General features: G+C 40.9%; 1 protein-coding gene across 1 annotated transcript in view; it reads right to left on the bottom strand.

Moving 5' to 3' along the window:
- Positions 1-22,208, bottom strand: part of DENND4C (DENN domain containing 4C) — a 180,365-nt gene that overhangs the window by 48,093 nt on the left and 110,064 nt on the right. The window contains exons 17-22 of the mRNA XM_089693962.1: positions 20,952-21,158; positions 18,676-18,804; positions 15,200-15,344; positions 10,909-11,064; positions 6,208-6,369; positions 679-819 (exon numbers count right to left, since the gene is read on the bottom strand). Coding sequence (XP_089550088.1) covers positions 679-819; positions 6,208-6,369; positions 10,909-11,064; positions 15,200-15,344; positions 18,676-18,804; positions 20,952-21,158 — 940 coding nt within the window. The remainder of the gene's footprint in view (positions 1-678; positions 820-6,207; positions 6,370-10,908; positions 11,065-15,199; positions 15,345-18,675; positions 18,805-20,951; positions 21,159-22,208) is intronic.

The raw sequence follows: 22,208 nt of genomic DNA, 5'->3' as shown, positions 1-22,208 counted from the left end.
TTTACAATAGTCTGGTTTGCCTGGTTGGGGACACCGTTATTAGCACCAGCACAATTAGATAAGGGCAGACTTTTAAGCGGTGGAACCCCATTGGGTCATGTGTGAGATAACTATCCATCCATCAACCTTTGAATAGGAATTGGGATATAGCTGTATCCGTACAGTAAAACTCTACTATTGGCAAAAGAAGTTCAAAGAAGGCTGGTTTTTGGTACTTGTTTTTGTTGTTGTCAAATTGTTAAAAATTATTTTGATTTTATAACTCATGTTATTTTAAATTTCCTTCAGTTTTTTTCCCAGCCTATTTTGAAATCTGTTTTTTTTTATTCCTCTTTCAAAAAAAGGATCTAGAAAATGTTGTGGTCTGGAATCTATGGTTATATCTTTGGTATACATGACTTTTGTACCCCTTTTATATCATAACGACGTAACTTGTTGATAATAAGGCTACACTCAGTTGGAGATTGTGGTTGTCTGATTATATTTGTACATGGATCCATACTTCAATTAATAAAAAAATATCTGATTTAAAAAAAAAAAAAAAGTGATAAAGCACCAAGAGATTTTAATGTATATACCACATTAATTATAAACCATGTTATTTCATGTGTACTCACAAGATTAAAACTTTTCCCATAAGCTCTTACATAAGGCTTATTGAATATTTTTAAAACTTACCGCTACTGCTTTTTCTACCTGTTGCATCAAAGATACCAGAAGGCACTTTAACAATACTACTTCCACAGGGTGGGGATTCAGGTGTACTGCAAGCCTCAGAGACCAACAAAGACTTTTCAGGCAATGCATCACAGCAAGATTCTAGGTGAAGAAAACCAAAAACACTTAATGGCATTTATCTACAATATTAAAGTAGAACACCAGGCAAAGAGAATTTTATTACTTGCTGAAAATTCTTTTGTAGTGTCACACAAGTAGTATTTTACCTTGAAGACAAACTACCACTACAGGAGAATTGGACACTGGGAAACAAAAAAAATGGAAAAGCTCAAGCAACTGTTTTCCAGATTAGCTGGGATGATGGTCTGCCTGTGCCACCTAGAGATGTGGAAGAAGCCAGTATACCTTTTCAGAGTCCATCTGTAAAAATAAAATTGAAATCTGACTTCCTGAAAGAAGCAGTGGCTGAGCCCTGGTTTACACCAGTGCGACTTGTCATGTGAAATGACAGTTCAAAGTCACATGATAAGTCGCACCCCATTTTCAGTAATAGAATCATTCAAATTGGCGTGACTCAAACTACAGAGTCTTTGAAAAAAGTTCCTGCACTATTTCTGCGTGACTTCATTGCGATTTGTATTGACATCTGTTAAATTAAGTTGAAGACTGTCAGCAAGCTGCAAATAAATCACACTGAGTCGGCTTTGATTTTACGCTGAAGTAGCGCAACTTCAAAAGCTGCACTGGTGTGAACCAGGGCTGAGAGACAGACCAAAAGCCGAAAACACATCTAGACAGTAGAGGGATATTTTCTTCTGGTGAACCTTAGATGGACAGAGTGATGGAAATACTAAGCCCTAGTTAAGGAAAAAGGCAAAAACTAGTTTAAGCTAGAAGTCCTGGCTTCAATACCACCTGGTCACTATGGAGAATCAAAATGCAAAATGGGTTCCTTGCAGGGTACGACCATTTCAGACAGAGTGACAACTACATCACCAACACATTAAGGATTGTAAGAAAGGGTTGAAAGCTTTTTTTCATTGATCACATTTTTGTTACAAAGGTGACATTATCACATGCCTGATGATGGGGTCGGTCATCACTACAATGTGATTATTGAATAAAGCTTAGGACCCATTCTGGAGATCCTCGGTGTGCTGGTAACATACTTCTCACTATGAACGTCTTCAGTTTCCAGTAGGTGGTCACTGCAGCACCCATTTACACTCACAAAAGGTGATGACTGCAAAAAACACCAGAGAAATGTTTCCAATAGACTCAAAAGACAAACAGGACGTCCTCAAAAGGGGTTACCCTCAAACCTAGGACCCCCATGCAAAAGTGGAGAGCTTGACCACTCCTAGATTGTAGAGTACAAACCTGACACTAGAATGTCAGAAGTTTCTTCTGTGAAATGAGCACTTTGGCCTAATATGTGTCCAGGATTAAACCCAGACACTTCAAATGATGAATTTTGGTACTAGAGACTATTCCGGAAGGTTCAAGATCTGTCTAAATCCTAACATCTGGATGGTAAACATCTCAATGTCCAATCCAGCTGTTGTCGAGTATCTCACAATGGGGAATCCATAAGAACACAGAAGAACTAGTACTGGGGCCAGCACCTTGGTGAATAACCAAGGTGCAGACAAGAAGCCAAAGAGCAGGCCCACTAACTTGAATGACAGTAGCCCCAGGCTAAGTGTAGGATTTGCTGGAAAGATGAAGACGTGGGTAAGCATCTTTGATGTCCACAGAAGCCACAAAGTCTAGCTGCTAAAGGGTCACAATGACTAATTTGGTGGGTTCCTTACAGATTTTCAAGACTAATTAAGGTAGCTTGGGAATGGTAAACAGGTTGGAGAAAAAGCCTGTGGCAGGAGGGACTATCCTAGGCTGGCCTACAGTTTGATTGCCCATGTCCAATCCTACTGCAGGCAACTGTATAAGCAGAAGGTTAAAGACTTCATGTGTCCTTCAATCGACAATGAAGAAGCTGTTTTTAAAAAATTTTGGACAGAATGAAGATAGTCAGAACTTTTTATTGCAGACTGTGTGCTCATTTGGAAGATTTCTTCTCACTTCCTATTCTGGAGACAAGAGAAGGAAATACCATCTCTAACAGTTGTCACTGGAGATTTCTGCTCACATGTTCTGGTGACAACAGTAAACGCTTTAATTTTTCCCCTCATGGTATGCTCCAGTGACCAAAGTCACTATAACATGACATGACGGTAAACCACCTCAGCAAAGACATAGACCATCTTGAACACCTGACGGAGGTTATTCCTTCCCCACTCTACCCAAATTAACAAAAAAAAAAAAAAGTTTAGGGTGCAGCTCTTTAGACCTAACCCCTGGTAGGAAAGCCAGCACACATCACAAAGTGGCTTAAAGCAGTTTTATGGTGTAATTTTCTTACTTTAATCTTTAATGCATTTATTGCCCACTACTTGTCCTACCCAACTCCATTCATAAACACGTATCCGACTCCTGTGGCCACTTCAAGGCTGTCTCAGCTGCAGCAATGCTACTGTTACGTCCTCACAGGAGACACAGAGCATTGGGACCCAAAGGCTCCTGCTGTGTTCAGTCACACTCCTGTGAGGAGGGAGTGGGGGTGTGGCTTTCCGATGCGGTGTGTTTAGAGAGGAGACAAAGTCTGTCTCAAGAGTGTGTATGGGTGCTTCCTTATCACACAGTTTACTTAGGAGGCACCAGAAGGAGGGAGGAACGGACAGCAACACCAGCAGGGGACTGCCAAAGGGGAAGTAAGAGACTGCTCTGTGCAGTATCGTTCTTCGAGGGTGTGAAGGTTTCATTGCTGAGGCACGTTTATGTACAATAGCAAAAAAGGGGCATGGGAGATGGAGGGGCATGAGCATGTCTGATTGCTATTATAACTTGGAAGCCAGTTTCTTTCCTTTACTGTCATTTGTTCTACATTACTAGATTAACCCTATGTTTGAAATAAGCTACAGTATATGGCCAAAGGTTTGGACACCTGACTTTCAAACCTATGTGAACTTACAGGACATCCAACTCTATAACCATGGGTATTATAATGGAGTTGTGGCCAAGCCCACTCCACCACCCCCTTGCAGTTATAAAAGACAATACCCTCCTGGAAGCCTTTCCACACGTTTTTGGATTACTTGTGTGAAGCATGCTTATTCATGCCAAAAGAGTATGTGTGATGTCAGACATTAACCACTTGCCTACCAGGCACCTATACCCCCTTATTTACCAGGCCAATTTTCAGCTTTCAGCGCTGCCGCACTTTGATGACAATTGCGCGGTCATGCAACATTGTACCCATATGAAATTTTGATCATTTTTTTCTCACAAATAGAGCTTTCTTTTGGTGGTATTTAATCGCCACTGGGCGCTTTACTTTTTGCGCTATAAATTAAAAAAGTGCAAAAAATTTGGAAAAAAAAAAAAGTTTCTTTGTTTCTATTATAAAATTTTTCAAACAGGTAATTTTTCTCCTTCACTGATGTGCGTTGATGAGGCAGCACTGATGGGCACTGATAGGCGGCACTGATAGGCAGCACTAATGAGGTGGCACGGATAGGCGGCACTGATAGGCAGCACTAATGAGGTGTCACGGATAGTCAGCACTAATATGCAGCACTGATAGGCGGTACTGATAGGTGACACTGATGATGGGTACTGATAGACGGCACTGACTGGCATCACTGTTGGGCACTGACTGGCGGCACTGACTGGCACAACCGTTGGGCACTGACTGGTGGCACTGACTGGCAGCACTGCTGGGCTGCCCTGGTGGGTGGCACTGGTGGGCAGCACTGGTGGGTGGGCACAGGTGGGTGGCACTGGTGGGTGGCACTGGTGGGCACAGGTGAGTGGACACAGGTGGGTGGCACTGCTGGGCACAGGTAGGTGGCACTTCTGGGCACAGGTGTGTGACACTGCAGAGTGGCACAGGTGGGTGCACAGGTGGGTGATCTGCTGGGCACAGGTGGGAGGAGCTAGTGGGCGCACTGCTGGGCACAGGTGGGCGGAACTTGTGGGTGGCACTGCTGGGCACCGATCATCAGGGCACTGATCATCAGTGCCCTGATGATCGGTGCCGATCCTCGCTCTGACAACTGCCGGTTCTCGGCAGTACTTTCCTCACGATCTGACAGCGTGAGGAAAGTGCAGCCGAGAACCGGCACTTGCATTTCCCTGTGATCAGCGTGTCATTGGACACCGCTGATCACGTGGTAAAAGGCCGGTATGATTGGCCTTTTACCACATCACGTGATCAGCTGTGTCCGTAGGACACAGCGATCACGGAGATCGCCGGGTGCGCGCCCCCTGGGGCGTGCAGGAGAGCGCGTTCTGGGAGGACGTCATATGACGTCCACCCAGAACTGGCCGGCCGCAGTGCAGCCGTCATTCGGCTATCTGCGGTCGGCAACTAGTTAATATTATACAATACGTTTTCACAATCAGTGATCTAATTCAGCCCAAAGATTAAACTAGGGTTCTGTGTTGGTCACTCAAATTCCTCTACATCAAACTTGTCAAAGCATGTCTTTATGGACCTAGTATTGTGCGTAGGGGTACAGTCATGCTGGAACAGAACAGGGTTTTCCTTTACCATTAGATAAATGTGCACATTCAACTTTGTATCATTAAGACTTCCCTTTACTGAAGACACCTAAAAATAATTTGGAGGGGTGTTCACATACTTTGGGCCATAAGATGAGTATATAGATATACACACACACAATATATATGCATACGTACAGTGCAGTATGACATGTGCATGTTGCCCAAATGACAAGCTTTTTGCTTCTTCACAGTAGAATTAGCAGTAGAATTGTTTCAGAAAACAGTGGACTTCACATAAAAAAAAACTTTCTGTGCAGCCACAGGTGGGGATAATTTTGTTGAGGTGTATGGAAAGGAGTTTCTGGGTTTGTGCACCTGCTCTTGCTATTATAATATATTTTACAAGGTGTTTCCTCCTCACTGGATTTTTAAGCTGAACTTTAGATATAGCTTTTTTTGCATAGTTACACTGCGCACAGGACCTGGAACCTGGATGCTTGCAGCGTTCACTGCCAGGTATGACACATACACACTTACACTGGTCCAAGTTGGACCAATGTTACTATGCAAAAAAATAAAAAAGCCCTTCCAAAACTTCAGCTACTGGCGAAAGCTACTGGCAAATTTAACAGTAAGGTTGGAGACAAAAAAAGGAGGAACCCCACCCCCCCAAAAAAAAACCTCCCAGGTAAACAACAGTTAGGAATCATAGCAGGGAGATCTCACCGTTACAGTATTCAAGACACAGAGTAAGCCCATGCCAACAGCTTTAAGAAATAAATCATTTTTGGCTGGGCTGACCCTTTATGTACTACCACAAACCATATGAGCACAAATTTCAAACTGAAAGAGTTCTACAAGGAACAATAAATGCATTACTGTGTAAAGCCACACTTACAGGCTGATTGCTATGGTTTATAATTAATGCTTATTGCCGTGGGCTAACAAAATGGTGAAATTTACCTAGTACACCAGAAGATGAAAGTAATTCTTCAGTTCCCCCAGGCTGCTGACTTAATTTTGAAACAGAATCTGTTTCTATGCTGTTTTCCTGAATGTCATGAATCAGCGCTTTGTCCTTGTGGAGTTCATCTTTGGGTCCTGTCCTCTCATCGACCTGACTGCCTACAGATTGCAATGACATTACAAAGGAACTGTTACTATAAAACTACAGGATATTGATGCATTGACTTTATGAAGTTTCTACTTAAGAATTAAATACTGTACAGTTTGATGCAAACGGCAATCCGGATTACTTTGGCTAAAAATCCCCGTTTGACATGTGCTCTGTGTAAGAAGTAAGCTTTGCTGAGGCCAGCGGTTCTGCTCTCAAAGAACAATGTTTGTGATGAATACATTAAAGATTTTGCTATCTAAACAACAAAAACCTGAATTTTGGAAATTATTTGAAAAGCCTAAACTAACAAAAATGGCTCACAGCTAAAGAACTAGCATATCATAATAAGACAAGTGTGTCCTTCAAGGAGTTCTGTGGTCTCGCCCACTGAATGCTTTGTCACTACAAAGTTCTGTAGCAACATTGTAGCCATCGGTAGGTACCACAGACAGGTATGCATTCAGCTTATTTTACAAGGAGATTCTAGCTGACACTTTGACACGGTGACAGGGTTGCCCTAAAATGAATGTATACACAAAATATAAACCAAACCTAAATTATCAATCAGTGCAGGCACTATGTGATTACCCCTTACACCACAAAAATCAAACATATAAACATAAGACTGCTCATGAATCAATTAAACATAAGGTTGCTGTGTGCACCATAAAGTAGGTTTACTTCCACCCGTCAGTATATAATGCAGCAAAAGTAACTGATCACCAGTGCTACTCATGCATATACCTCCCATGAACAATATTTGCTCACCTCCAGACTAGACCCTGATGGCTATTCAAGGGTCACATGCACCTGTGTCCCCTACACGGGCTACAAACAGGATGTCTCCAGATTCATTCCATCAGTGTCCACCACCAGTATTTAATTCATGACAGAAGAATAGGGACAGATAGTACTCTACTCTCCACTATCAGTCCCTATTCTACTTTTATGAATGAAATAATGCTCCTTATGTGAGTGGAGGATCCATGGAACAGTGGGAGCCATCTGTGGTGGAGTGAATCTGGAGCCATCCTGCTTACAGCATGTGAAGAACGTGAACAAGCGCACGTGACCCTTGACTAGCCATCAGGGTCTAGTCTGGCGGTGACCAAATATTGTTTATGGGAGGTGTATGCATGAGTAGCACTGGTGATCAGTAATAGAATATATTGGTGCATGGAGATACTGGGACATGTAGATAATTTGGTGGTACACATGGATAATTTGGTGGAAGATCTTACTATGTTGAATTTTATGTTTTGGACTTTATCTTATAGTGAAGCTTTGTGAGTTTTGCTGCATTATACACATAATATACATACATTTTCTCTTTACTATGACCAAGATTTAAAATAAAAAAAAAATGTCCCCTGCCCAGTCAGAACTAGAGCTTTTCAAAAAGCATAGAGCATGAGCTTTGCTGATTGCAGACATATAGAGGTCAGACTCAGTAGGGCTCATGTTGGACCACAGCAGAGAGATCCCTGCTTCCACACAGAGTGCAAAAGTACTTCTCTAGAACACACTGGCAGGGAAGAAACTTTTCTAGTCAAGCTGTGGCCGTTTTCTAAAGAAAATGAACAAGTAAACTTTGCACACTTTTTTTGTTTTTGTGTAAAATGCAATGTAAAACATTTTTGATGTTTTGCAGATGCCCCTAGCATAGAGGTCTATGTGTCAATACCAATTTTCACCAGAGGTGGCACTAGATGTTAACAGCAGCCAGGATTTGTGAGAGAACTTTCCTTTATACGGAAACTAAATCAGGCAAACACATTTGATTTAAATCAAACTGTACCTAATGTTTCACAAGCCGTCACGCTTACCCAGAAAAGACTTATATCAAATTAAATTCAAATCTCCATATCTCTATACTTTTTTTTGATTAGTGACTCAAAGCCATAAAGCGGGAGCATCAGAACAGCCAGGCCAATAGCAGTTTCAGAATGATGCCAGGAATGACAGCATTCCGATGTATGTTAAGATGCAACTCCAGCCAACACTACATTCTAAGTTTTTAGTTGGTAAGGGTTAACCTCCGTTAGGTTGTTTTGCCATTTCTTAAAGCTGTTTCTGGGCAAAAGTGAACCCCCTTCCCACACCTCCCTCCTACCCCTCTAAGTTATTTTGCAGGTTTTTCATACCTTGTGGAGACTGACTTTAGGTGAGAAAAGGTTTTTTTCTTTTTTTAGTTTTTTTATGGGGGAAGGAGGAGTTTGGGATTTACCTATCACTTCCTATATGGTCACTGAGGCAGGAAGTGATCAGAATCTCTCTAAAAGGGGCACGGATGCCATTACAGGATAAGTTCACATTTCAAGAAAAAATAATAAAAGCACTTTTTTTTTGCAGGAAAAAAAATGTGTATTTATTATTTTTCCCTGCAGCAGCCTAGAAAGCATTGCACCTGTGGTTAGTGGATCAGGGGTGCAATAGTCAAGCTTCTGCAGACAAGCCCTGCAGTTTTCTGCCCATACCTTCATGCGGGATGTCTGTTGAAAGCTGCAGGGCTTGTCAATGAAGTACAACAGCACTTGTCAGGGCCCTCGTAATTCATTCAGAACTATAAGCTGTCAGCCGCGATAGACAACGGCAGTTGTAGTTCATTTAATCACAAAAAAACTGTGAATGAATGATGCGGCCATAAGGGGGAACAGGCAGCAAGAGGGGGAACATGTTACATGTTCCACCCTAAATATGGGTGAAACATGTACCATGTTGCAAAAGATGAACTTATCCTTTAAAACCTTTTTCTAACAGAGAAAGGAAGATAATCTCTGCCAGGTTTTATGGCTGTTTGTGTTGCTGTGTCCCCACTAAACATATTTGGTTACCAGGACAGAGGCGGGATGAAAATTCCTGATATGGACACAGACAGAGGTTATAACATTCACCCCACTCTAAAACCAAATGAAAAAATGGTCAGAGAAAACATTTTTGAGTCACGTCAGACACATGAAGTACAGTAATTGTTTAGTGCTACATAGGGGCTACCTAATCCTGCATACCTGTATGTAATAAGCAAATATAACCAAATGTTACACAAAAAATATTATGAGTTATACTGAGAATCCAGTCTTGAAAATACTGAGAAGATTTACATATATAACATTCATATTGATATCACTATTCATGTTATATTATATATCACCATTACATATTTGTTAATAAATGACTATAGTTTGCGTATTTATAATTCACCATACTTTGCTTTACCTTGGTGGACCATGTATAGTGATCAAACAATTAATGTGGCATTAAACCTGAACACAAAGATGCAATATATTGCAGCTTCCCAATTCTTAAATTTGGTAGCTGCATTAGTTTTCCTTTATTTTCATCTGGTGATTGAGCTAGTAACACAACTCTCATCTTAGGGGGTCTCCACTCTATGGAGGAGCAACAGAAGCACATTTGGACAGCAGGACTGTCAATCTGGAAGGGAGGGAATCAAATATGACCATTGTAAACACTCTTGTCACTGGTAGATGGTTTGTCTCAATCTTCTGCCACTTTTGCTGGGCAGCTTGTTCTGTTTATGGAAGTTGCAAAATAACAGACTTTATGGGCACCTCAACAGGTGAAAATAAAAGCAAAAAAGCCTAAAAAAGGAAACTGAATGTAGCTGCCACATCTAACAATCTGGTAAACTTCAATATAATACATTTTTGTTTTTGTGTTTTAAACCACTTTAAGCAGGGGACATAAAAATTCCAGACAGAGTGTATCCTAATAAGAGAGATTCCATACTTCACAACTGACCAATTGGTGTAATGGTGGGTTCCATTAAATCTGGAAGATGACGGTTACACGGTTAAATTGTATTCATTAATAGATATTCTATAAAACCAAATCACCCAGAAGGTAGTTGGATATCTATATAGGATATCCAATAAGTATTAAGACTGCTGAATTCACTGCCAGCTACGCACACCCTCCGCCACTAAAGAACACTAGTGGGGAAGGACCCATCCCCTCCATACAGCCAGCAAAATTACAAAGAATTGAGGGAAGTGGCAACCTCTTGTGGAGAGGGGTATGTGAACTGGCAGCGAAATCTTGTTTTAATATTATATCATTTTTATGGTTGATGGTGTGACACCTTAAAATTCCCAAATGGTGTAATTTATACTATAGTCTGTACTACTGGGATGTGGTGTACAAGTAAGAATAGATAAAAGGGACAGTGTCTTTTGACCTTATAATCTGATTGGCTGAAATACTAAAAATAACCAATGTACAACATGCAGCAATTTTAACATTTTGTGAAATTGTCCAGTTCAAGAATGAAATGTAAATCTGATGAGTGAAAAGAATGTAAAAAATCTTTTAATATAGACAGCTGAATAACACAGCTGTTTGTTAGTAGCAGTATACCAAACCTTGTGTGTGTTAAACCTTTGTCATCCTGGCACAAAGCAAACTTCAACTCGCACAAATGCCATGCAGAAAAATCCACACCACCATGTTATAGTGTTAGGAGAACATGATTGGAGAGATTAAATAGTGAATAGTCATGGTAATGGTTAGCAGCTCATGAAGAATACCTGAACTAGAGTGCATATCAGTAGAATCAGTAGACTCAAGCCTGATTAAATCCCTCACGAAGACAGTGTGCTCCCCAGAGTTAGCATCATTAGAATTATCCACGCCATGATGGCTCACCATGTCCCCATCACTCCCACGTGCAGCACTCTGGGAAGCTGAAGAGACAACACAGGTTAATAAACCACACAATTGCACACTATAGCAGGATATCTTTCAGGTGATACACGCTTTGTGTTATACAGTGAAGGAAATAAGTATTTGATCCCCTGCTGATTTTGAATGTTTGCCCACTCAAAAAGAAATGATCAGTCTAAAAATCGAATGGTAGATGTATTGTAACACAGAGATAGAAAAGCAACAAAAAATTCAAAAGAAATGCATGTCTAACAAATTATGCACTGATTTGCATGTTCATGAGAGAAATAAGTATTTGATCCCCTATCATTCAGCAGGATTTCTGACTACCAGGTGTCTTTCATACATGTAACAAGCTGAGATTAGAAGCAGTCGCTTAAAGGGAGTGCTGCTAATCTCATTTTGTTACCAGAATAAAGGACACCTGTCCACAGGAACAATCAATCAGATTCCAAACTCTCCACAATGACAAAGACCAAAGAGCTGTCCAAGGATGTCATGGACAAGGTTGTAGACCTACACAAGGCTGGACTGAGCTACTAAACTATCGCCAAGAAGCTTGGTGAGAAGGTGACAACAGTTGGTGCACTCATTCGCAAATGGAAGAAACACAAAACAACTGTCAGTCTCCCTAGGTCTGGTGCACCATGCAAGATCTCACCTCGCGGAGCGTCAATGATCATGAGAACAGTGAGGAATCATCCCAGAACTACACATGAGGATCCTGGCAATGATCTCCAGGCAGCTGGGACCACAGTCACCAAGAAAACAATTGGTAACACACTACGCCAAGGATTTAAATCCTGCAGTGCCCGCAAAGTCCCTCTGCTCAAGAATGCACATGTCCAGGCCCTTCTGAAGTTTGCCACTGAAGATCTGAATGATGCAGAGGACTGGTTGAAAGTGTTGTGGTCAGATAAGACCAAAATCAAGCTTTTTGGCATCAACTCAACTCACCGTGTTTGGAGGAGGAGGAATGCTGCCTATGACTCCAAGAACACCATCCCAACTGTCAAACATGGTGGTGGAAACATTCTGTTTTGGGGGTGTTTTTCTGCTAAGGAGACAGGACAACTGCACCGCATCAAAGGAATGATGGACAGGGCAATGTACCATCAAATCCTGGGTGAGAACCTTCTTCCCTCAGCCAGGGCACTGAAAATGTGTCGTGGATGGGTGTTCCAGCATGACAATGACCCAAAGTACACAGCCAAGGCAACAAAGGAGTGGCTCAACAAGAAGCACATTAAAGGTCCTGGAGTGGCTTAGCCAGTCTCCAGACCTTAATCCGATTGAAAATCTGTGGAGGGAGCTGAAAGTTCGAGTTGCTAACATCAGCCAGTAAACCTTAATGACTTGGAGAGGATCTGCCAAGAGGAGTGGGCCAGAATCCCTCCTGAGATGTGTGCAAACCTGGTGACCAACTATAGGAAACGTCTGACCTCTGTGATTGCCAACAAGGGATTTGCCACCAAGTACTAAGTCATGTTTTGTGAAGGGGATCAAATACTTATTTCCCTCATGAGCAAATCAGTGCATCATTTGTTAGACATGCATTTCTTTTGAATTTTTTGTTTTTATTCTGTCTCTCAGTGTTACAATACACCTACCATTCAATTTTTAGACTGATCATTTATTTCTGAGTGGGCTAACATTCAAAATCAGCAGGGGATCAAATACTTATTTCCTTCACTGTACATTCAAAGAACACTCACTCCATAAGGCCGACCCATACATGATAAAGTTCAACCAGCTGGAAGAACAAAAAACAAAAAAAAAAAAAGAACTGATTCCCCCCATCCATACATTCAATGTGGATGTGCAAATCACTCCTGCTAAGCTATTGCATGCTGCCAGCGGGGAGCCTTCCTCACCTGTTCGACCACACTGTTAAGTCATCAAAGTCTGCTAGTGTAACACTTAAAAATTAAATAATCCTTTATTATTTTCCAGTATTATACCTGTTGAAGATTTTGTAATTCAATTTTCTTCCAGAATTACTTTACTATTTCAGACAGCAACGCTCCAGAGTATGTTTTCAATTTCACTGCTGCCAAGTACTTGGGAAATGATTCAATCTATTGTTTTGGGTGAGGCACATTCCTTAATATTTCTTCTTCAGCTCTCTTATCAATGATTATAAACAGTATGTTACACCCTGCACAGATTTCAAATGGAAACTATTCTTTAGTTTGATATTTTATGCATGGACTTTAAATTGTAAAAAGATGCTGCATGGACTTTAAATTGTAAAAGATATGCACATTCATGATTTCAGAGCCTCTCAAGGGCTACAGTTATAATAGCTTCAGAGGCATTGGAAAACAATTTCTTATTTAGGAAGAACCCTCCTTCAAATTAATTTACAAAAAAAAAATGCTTCCCAGTATTTGCATGGTTAATGTTGCAGCATACCTGTACATTAGTCACATCTCTGGTAAATCCTGATAATTCCTTGCTACAGTAATCCAAATCAGAGATGTAAAAATAACATGCTTCAGTTACTGGGACATTGGTAATGTATATATTGTATGTACAGTTGTGTTCAAAATAATAGCAGTCAGACATCACTAACCTGATCAATCACTGTTTTTGGTAGAAATGAAATTTCTACATGGCAAATAATTTACTAGCAGGTGTAGTAGAGTAATAAAAATCCAACAGACCCAACAGTCATGACATGCATGCTGCTGATTCTGTGTAATTGAATCACTAATTGAAAGGGGCATGTTCAAAATAATAGCAGTGTGGAGTTCTATTAGTGAGGTCATTCATTCTTTGAAAAACAGGTGGCAATTATTGCCCTTATTTAAGGAAGGAAGGCAGCAAATGTTGTACATGCTGGTTACAGTGCATTTCTCTCTGAAATTCTGAGGAAAATGGGTCGTTCCAGACATTGTTCAGAAGAACAGCGTACCTTGATTAAAAAGTTGATTGGAGAGGGGAAAACATACAAAGAAGTGCAGAAAATGATAGGTTGATCAGCTAAAATGATCGCAAATGCTTTAAAATGGCAACCAAAACCTGAAAGACGTAGAAGAAAGCGAAAAACTACCATTCAAATGGATAGAATAGCCAAAATGGCAAGGGCTCAGCCAACAATCAGCTCCAGGAAGATCAAAGAAGGTCTAAAGTTACCTGTGAGTACTGTTACAATTAGAAGACGCCTATGTGAAGCCAAGCTATCTGCAAGAAGCCCCCGCAAAGTCCCACTGTTGAAAAAAAGAAATGTGGCCTAAATGACTGGCCTAAAGAGAAATGGCGCAACATTTTGTGGACTGATGAAAGTAAGATTGTTCTTTTTGGGTCTAGTGGCCGGAGATAGTTTGTCAGACGACCCCCAAACACTGAATTCAAGCCACAGTACACTGTGAAGACAGTGAAGCATGGTTGCGCAAGCATCATGATATGGGGATGTTTCTCATACTACGGTGTTGGGCCTATCTATCGCATGCCAGGGATCATGGATCAGTTTGAATACATCAGAATACTTGAAGAGGTCATGCTGGCTTATGCTGAAGAGGAAATGCCCTTGAAATGAGTGTTCCAACAAGACAACGACCCCAAACACACCAGTAAACGTGCAAAATCTTGGTTCCAGACCAACAAGATTGACGTTATGGAGTGGCCAGCCCAATCCCCGGATCTTAATCCAACAGAAAACTTGTGGGGTGACATCAAAAATGCAGTTTCTGAGGCAAAACCAAGAAAAAGAGAAGAACTGTGGAATGTAGTCCAATCATCCTGGGCTGGAATACCTGTTCACAGGTGCCAGACGTTGGTTGACTCCATGCAACACAGATGTACAGCAGTTCTCAGAAACAGTGCTTATACAACGAAATATTAAGTGATTCAAAGGAAAGCAAAATCTTCAAACATTTTTCAGTTTATATAGTGAATGTTTGAGTTTGTAAAGAAGAATACAAACACTGCTATTTTTTTGAACAGTCTAATATTCACTTTTCTTCAATTTTTTTAGAAGAACACAAATTCGATATATTTTTCTTCATGTTTTGATTTGGAATAGAATGTGTAGTGTTTCCAATGCATTTGTGTGTATGGAAATAAAAGCTATTAGAAGGATTTTGAACTTTATTCACTTTCTTTTAACACACTGCTATTATTTTGAACACAACTGTACATAAATTATTTTACCTGGTAGTGAGCACAACCTGGATCCCACCTTTGCCTTCTTCATCGGGTTGCGAAACTGAGATAATCCAAATATGACATTTCGAACTTTTGTCCACAAAAAATTCCCACTGCGGTTACTGCTTGGCCAGGGGCTCACTAGGACAACCTGAAATGAATTCAAAAGGAAAAGTATTTATCAAAAGAGCATCAATGGGTACAATACAACATTGCACCTAAAGCAGAACTACAGCTAAAACTATTTTTTCATTTTGAATAGTGCAAAAGGAAGGTTAGAACTCCTACCAGTTTTGCATTTGTCTCCCCGTGAGGAAGATTTTTCTTCACTCCTATCCCATAGCAACAATGTGAAATGAGAGGAAATCTCTCCAAAGTGAGGGAAAAAGTGTACCCACTGAAATATTTCCCCTCTAAAATTGCTCTGGTAACAACTCAACATTTGGGATTTTCTTTAATTCTCAATAAGGATCACCAAGGCAAATACAAAGGGTGAATCTGCCCCAATAGGGATACAAGCAGAAATAAAAACCATGAAGGTGTAGAAAGTCTTATTTTTGGAAAGGGGAAAAGTTAGAACCCTTGTCAGTTTTGCAGCTTTCACAAAAGATCTATTTTAGTGATTTAACCTCAATTCCTTCTAAAAAAAAGTTTTGCCAGATCGGACATGAGGGAAAATAAACATAGTACAGACAAAAATAAAAAGAGAGTTGACTTACCTGTAAGGTCCATATCTGGAAGTACAATACAGGGCACAGGCTGGATATAAATAGACATAGGGTTATAGGCAGATACCTTCAGGTGATTGGACACTGGCAAAGCTTTGCTGGACATTCCCCCAGGCATACCCCTATAATCTCACCCTACTCAGTGAGACCTCAAATTGTTTTTAACTAGTAATGGAGAGCAACACAGGAACAGAGGGGAGGGTGGATTGTGTGTCCTGTACTATACTTCAAGTTATGGAATTTACATGCTGAAAATCCCTTTTATCTTGAATGTACAAAACAGGACACAGGCTGGATATTCATAGACCTTGGTGGGATGTCCCCAAGCAAAAAAAAAAAAAAAAAGGAGGGGTTGGCAAATAAACCAAACAGATCAGTGCCAACAGGTCCAACAAAACAAACAAGCGTCAAAGACTCAACTCAGAGTGCTTGTAAAAGAACCTTTTGTTCAAAGGCTACATCTGCAGGGGCCTGGACATTCACCTTTTAAAACTTAGAGAAGGTATGAAATGAAAGCCAGGTGATGGCCTTGCAAAGCTGAGCAACAGATGCTTGATGTCAAAAAGCCCAGGAAACACCTACTGATCTGGTGCAGTGAGGATGATGAGGTACTGGGGGGTACCTTATCTTTGAGAACATAAGTCCTTGTACTTGTGAGTTGTCTTATCTACCTAGCAAAGGTGGACTTTTAAGCAGGGATTCTTTTACAAAACCCTATTGGCAATAGAAAAAAAAAAAAAAAAGTGTTTTTTTAATACAGGCCGTGGCTATCGTAGGGACCCTGACAGCTCTACCTAAGGAGAGAATTTTCTTTTAAATGCTTTGGAAATAGGCACAAAGGAAGGAAAATGTCTTCATTATAGTGGAAGGCCAAGACCACCCTGCATAGAATGGTGGTTCTAGGACGCAAGACCACTTTATCCTTGTGAAGGATTGGAAAATGCTCTTTGTATGAATGAGCAGCTAACTCTGAAACATGTCTGCCAGAAGAATTGAAAGCCACCAATAAAACCACTTTGCAGGAGAGATCACCCAAGAGGAGTTCTCTAATAGGTTCAAATTATAGTTTATGCAGGAAACAAAGTGCTGTAATGGGGGTCTGATTGGTAAGAAACCGAAATAAAGGTTCTAATATGGGAAAGTGAAGCCAGAGGCTTCTGGAATATATGGGGCTGAAACCTGTCCCTTAAGAATACTTAAAGCCAAATTGTATCCAGTCTTGACTATAGAAAGGCCAGAATGTGAGGTAAAGGAGTAATCTTGGGTCCAAAAGTCTGTGTTCATACCAGGTAAAATATGGTTTCCAAGTATGGTAGTATATTTTTCTTGACGTGGCTGTTCTAGCAGTGAGTAAGAGGGGAATGAGTCAGATACCCCAGTGCTACAAGACCTGAGTTTTAACAGCCATGCCTTTAAAGCCAGTGCCTGAGAAGCACAATGGAATAAGGACCTTGGGACAACAGGTCTGGCATGTTTGGAAGAGGTCAGGCGTCATTCCCCAGAAGTTTGAGCATGTCAGTGTTCCAGGTTTCTGGGCCAATTAAGTGCCATGAGAATCAACATTTTCTCTTCCTCAGAGTGCACTGTATCATTACCTCTTGCCCTTCTGTGCAGCATTAAACTGCATTTATACTTCAGCATTTGATGTAGTGCATAAAAATCCCTACTATCTGCATAGGTGGTAATATGAACGCTAGCACATGTAAAACACAGCTATAGTGCACCACATACACACAAAAAAAAGAGTTATCTATGTAGCCTTATTACACAGAACACAAATGTGAATGTTATGGGCTGACCAAGTAGCAGCTTTACTGTCTCCCTACTGTTATTTATATTGGGTTAAGGAAGAAAAAAATAAAAATGATGTTGAACTACAAGATCAGATATTTGCACTATTCTCCCGTGTTATATTAAATGGCAGCTTTTAGGTTTCTTGAACCAAAATATAAAGATGGCAGTTTTAGGAATCTTGCACCAAAATACAAAGATGTATTTTAGACAAGACACTTTAATTTGCAATCTGCAAGAATAAAGAAAGCATTTTATTAGTAGTTCCCCTACCGTGATTAACAACTTTGGTACAATGAAGCAGGCTCCCCCCAGCCACTTCACCATGAGCATATTAGTCGCAGAAAGACTATAAGCAACTCTCCAAAACCTAAATCTAAAAACAGTTATGGTTTTTACAGCAAGATGTAGATTACTGTAAAAGTGAAGGAAAGGGAGTAGTAGAGGGGAAGTTACGCTTCTTTGCATCCTTCCTTCTCCTCTTTGAAAATCGTCACTTTTTGGAGCAGTGGGAGAGTGGATACCTGGTTTTGACAGGTACCCACTCCCACTTCTGTTCAGATTGCCACGACAATCTGAGCAGAAGCTCGTCCCCTCCTTCCCCCGCAGCCTTCTGGGACACAGGTCCCAGATAAAAGCAGAACTATTCACAAAGCAGCGCGGCTCACGTATTGGCAGTGGGAACTGGCTGTGAAGCTGCAAGGCTTCACAGTCGGTTTCCCTTACTTAAGATGCAGGAGCCTGAACCCGAAGCCAATTGAAGAATCAGCTCAGGTGCGGACAGCGCTGGATCCCTGGACAGGTAGGCGTCCTTATATTACAAGTCAGCAGCGTCAGTATTTGGCTTTTAATCTTTCTGTGGGAAACTAGGTCTCCTCTTTAAGACTGAAAAAGCACGAGTGGGGAAAAAACAAAAATGGGGGGGAAAATGCAATATTCTGTGTCAACAAAACAAAAGCACACCTTGTTGTAGTAGCCATATGTTATTGCATTAGGCTGTATTCCAGCATTCTTCATTTCAATGAAGACTTTCACTGCCAAAGCAGGGTTCTCCCAAATGCCACACAACTGCATTACCACTCTGTAACACACCTATAAAGAAAGAAAATTAACATAATAATGTGGAAAGATAACTTTACCATGTTTTTTTAATTGGTAACAAAGGAAATGCCTTAACAGGTGCTGTAGCCTGCATATTTAAAGTTGAAATATTGACAAAAACAAAGAAAGGGGAATTCATAAAACATACTGTTTAAAGCGGAGTTCCAGTCAGTTTTATGTTTTTTAAAAGTTAGCAGCTACAAAAACTGTAGCTGCTGACATTTAATAAACACACACTTACTTATCCCAGGGTCCAGCGATGTGCTCATCCGCACCGTCCATTCTCTGCCTCTTCTCTCCTCTGCGCTGGCATCATAACTGAAGGCACCAGGCTGTGACAGCTTGCGGCTTCCCATCCAGGTGCCCACTGCGCATGTGCGAGTCGCGCTGTACATTCTGATTGGTCGGGTAGTCTTTTGGGACCTGTGAAGGAAACTGCGGGAGGAAGGAGGGGGTCCAAACTTCCGGTTCACTTTGCCGTGGCAAACTGAGCCGAACGTGGGAGTAGGTACCTGACAAAACCAGGTACTCGCTCCCCCCCAAAAGGTGCCAAATATGGCAGTGGAGGGAGGGAGGAGGCAAACAAGCAGAGCTTCCACTTTTGAGTGGAACTCCGCTTTAAAGTTCAACTTGTGCGAAGGCACAACGGGTTGGAAACAAGTATGTGAATTTGAGGCAAGCACGGAGGTGAAATAAGGACACTGTGTCCATACACTCCATCCTCTCTGCAGCTAAATATCCCTTTCTGCAGCTACAGTTGTCACATAGACAGTGCAGCAGCGGAGGGTTTTTGTAGCTGGATGGGTGGAAGCCGATGTGGATTTGGGCATCCTAGTATAGCAGGCAGTGGCCAGATTCCTTAGCCAATATTACAGTCTGGCACTGGCTATAGAATCCACCCACTGACTGCTGTCTATCAGATGGAGAGAGCAGACCTGATGGGAAACTCTCGATTCCTTCCACTGTCATTGGTTGTTAGGAGGCTGTTGGCTGTGAAGCCAACTGTGTCCTTAACAACCAGTAACAAGTGGGGAGGGATGAGGATAGTGGTAAATATGCCGTCTACTATACAGCATACAGAGAGAGGCACTCTGCTGGTCTCTGTACACCAACATACAACTGATTTTAATTACCTCACGTTTGTTATCTATGAACTGAAGAAAATCTTTTAGTTTAGCGTCTTAATAGCGCCAACTTTGTATTAGGAACTTCCTGAATCTGCTGCACGTTTCAGTAACATTACAGAAACTGGTTTCAGGACTTTCTGAATCTCACGCAGGACCTTTAAGAGAGCCATACAGCCAAAAAACTGGAATAAAATTTTACTGATGTCACCTGACAATGTATTCATACATGCGCCGTGTATATTGTTACGTAAAGTGATACTAAAAACATTTTTTAATCTTAATACATTGCTTGCATCAAGATAAAAAACATTTTATGTTTCCTTGTGCTCCCCCTTCCCTGTGTGAAATGGAAGAGGAGAAGAGATCCGTGCTGTGCACGGCTGCATCACTTCTCCCCTCGCTTCCTGTTCATACAAAGAAGAGGAGGAGCTAGGATCCATGGAGGGGGAACTGAGAAGGGGAGGATCAGTGCTGTTCTGTGCAATACCACTGCACAGAGCAGGTGAGTATAACATGTTTGTTATTTTAATTAAAAAAAAAAAAATCTGCCTTTAGTAACACTTTAAACCTTAGTGCCCCTTTGTGCATTTCTTCCAGATCTGTGCAGTAATCCAGCATAAAAAACCGCCTGCACTTTGTGCACAAACGTTCGTTAAAAACTGGTTACTGCTGCTCTCTCGTCATGCACGGTAGGGAAACGTGCATCTGGTGCCTGTAGATCCCTACAGACAGCCTACATAAAGAGACCTTTTGGATTCCACCCACAGCTCTACTCAAGCTAGGTGCAGCACAGTGAGGATTTGGCCACTATTTACAAGATAATATCTGGGTTTTCAAAGGCATTTGGGCAGACAAAGGAGGTTTTTATATCTTTTGTGACTATTGAGGATTATATTTGAATGAAAAATGTTGTATCTGATGTTCAGATTTTTATATAAGTTGGACTTAACGATTAACAAATGAACTGAAAAAGAAAAACATGCTCAAAGGTTTGCATTTAAAAGTACTTACCTCATCCAGTGGATCCACGTCCGTCTTTCTCATTTTGACCAATGCTTCATAGGACTTTTGAAGTGCTCTGGACTTTGACTGGGACACCTTCACATAAACTGGCAAACAGATGAACCAGAGACTAAAGCAGTGGCTGAACAAGCACTTGGGCCAGTTACTGGGATTGGTGTAATATTTCCTGGCCAATTTGTGAGCTGCTTTAACTTCCTGCAACAAAAACACAGTTAAATCTTGTAATGATCACCGATGGTTATGTATGGAGAAGGCAAAGAAAAATCTACATTAATGATCCTGCCAGGTAACACTCAATAAGTGTAGAAAGGGGAGGGAAGCACTCCTCAAAAATGAACACCAAAAAACTCTCACATAAAAAGATATGGATTTCGTTCAACACCTCAACCCAAGTAAAATTGTATATCGTATATTAAAAATGAAAAATTATAAACAAATATCTTCAACTAATAATGAATTTTGTTAAATTAGTGAAAAGCAAATATATTTATGTATGGAGAACAAAATATAAATGAGAAAGACAGAACTTATGTAATGTTGTACAAAACCTACTTACCTCACAGCCTAGCTGTGTCCTGTCATATCGCAGAAACAATTTTTTTTTATTTTAATGTGAACATGTAGCTTATACTAAACCATTATTCCTATGACTGTGTTTACCACAAGCACATCAACTTTTCAGGCCACTGCAACCAGAGAAAAGATGCACACTGCCTGGCTCACAGCAGCCTGGAATAGTGGGTGCATTATCTGCATCGGAGGTCCATATTACATTAGAGAGGAGGTCAAATACCAAAATTGTGCTCATATAGTTAATCGGTCACTTAATATGAACAGTATTTTTTTTTTGTGCTGCAGCTAATTTTTTTTCTTTTATAAAACTGCATAAAAAAATTAATCATGCAAATTAAAGCAGCAATCCCATGTAACTTTTAAATATATGTTAAATCCCAATTTGTTATAGATGTGATTTTAGGGTAAACACATAACTAAATGCCTCTTCGTCACAGACAAATGGCAAAAACGATGATCCTACCTCTGAGTTACAATTTAAAGTCGTCACAAGACTGTGCTCCAGGTATAAGCCATAGGGCTTATAATTTCAAGTCCTGAGCTACTAGCCAGGCCTTAGAGTTACTCGTCACCAACAAACACAGACAAACAGAGACACCTGTACACACACAGAAACATGTACACACATACACAGGCACGTACATACACGCATACACACAGATACATGTACAT

Source organism: Staurois parvus, unplaced genomic scaffold (genome assembly GCF_062004578.1).
Source record: "Staurois parvus isolate SC_StPar_1 unplaced genomic scaffold, SC_StPar_1.0 ptg000644l, whole genome shotgun sequence".
Taxonomy (NCBI): domain Eukaryota; kingdom Metazoa; phylum Chordata; class Amphibia; order Anura; family Ranidae; genus Staurois; species Staurois parvus.
The sequence above is the reverse complement of the archived record's forward strand: the minus strand, read 5'-3'. Positions and strand labels throughout refer to the sequence as shown.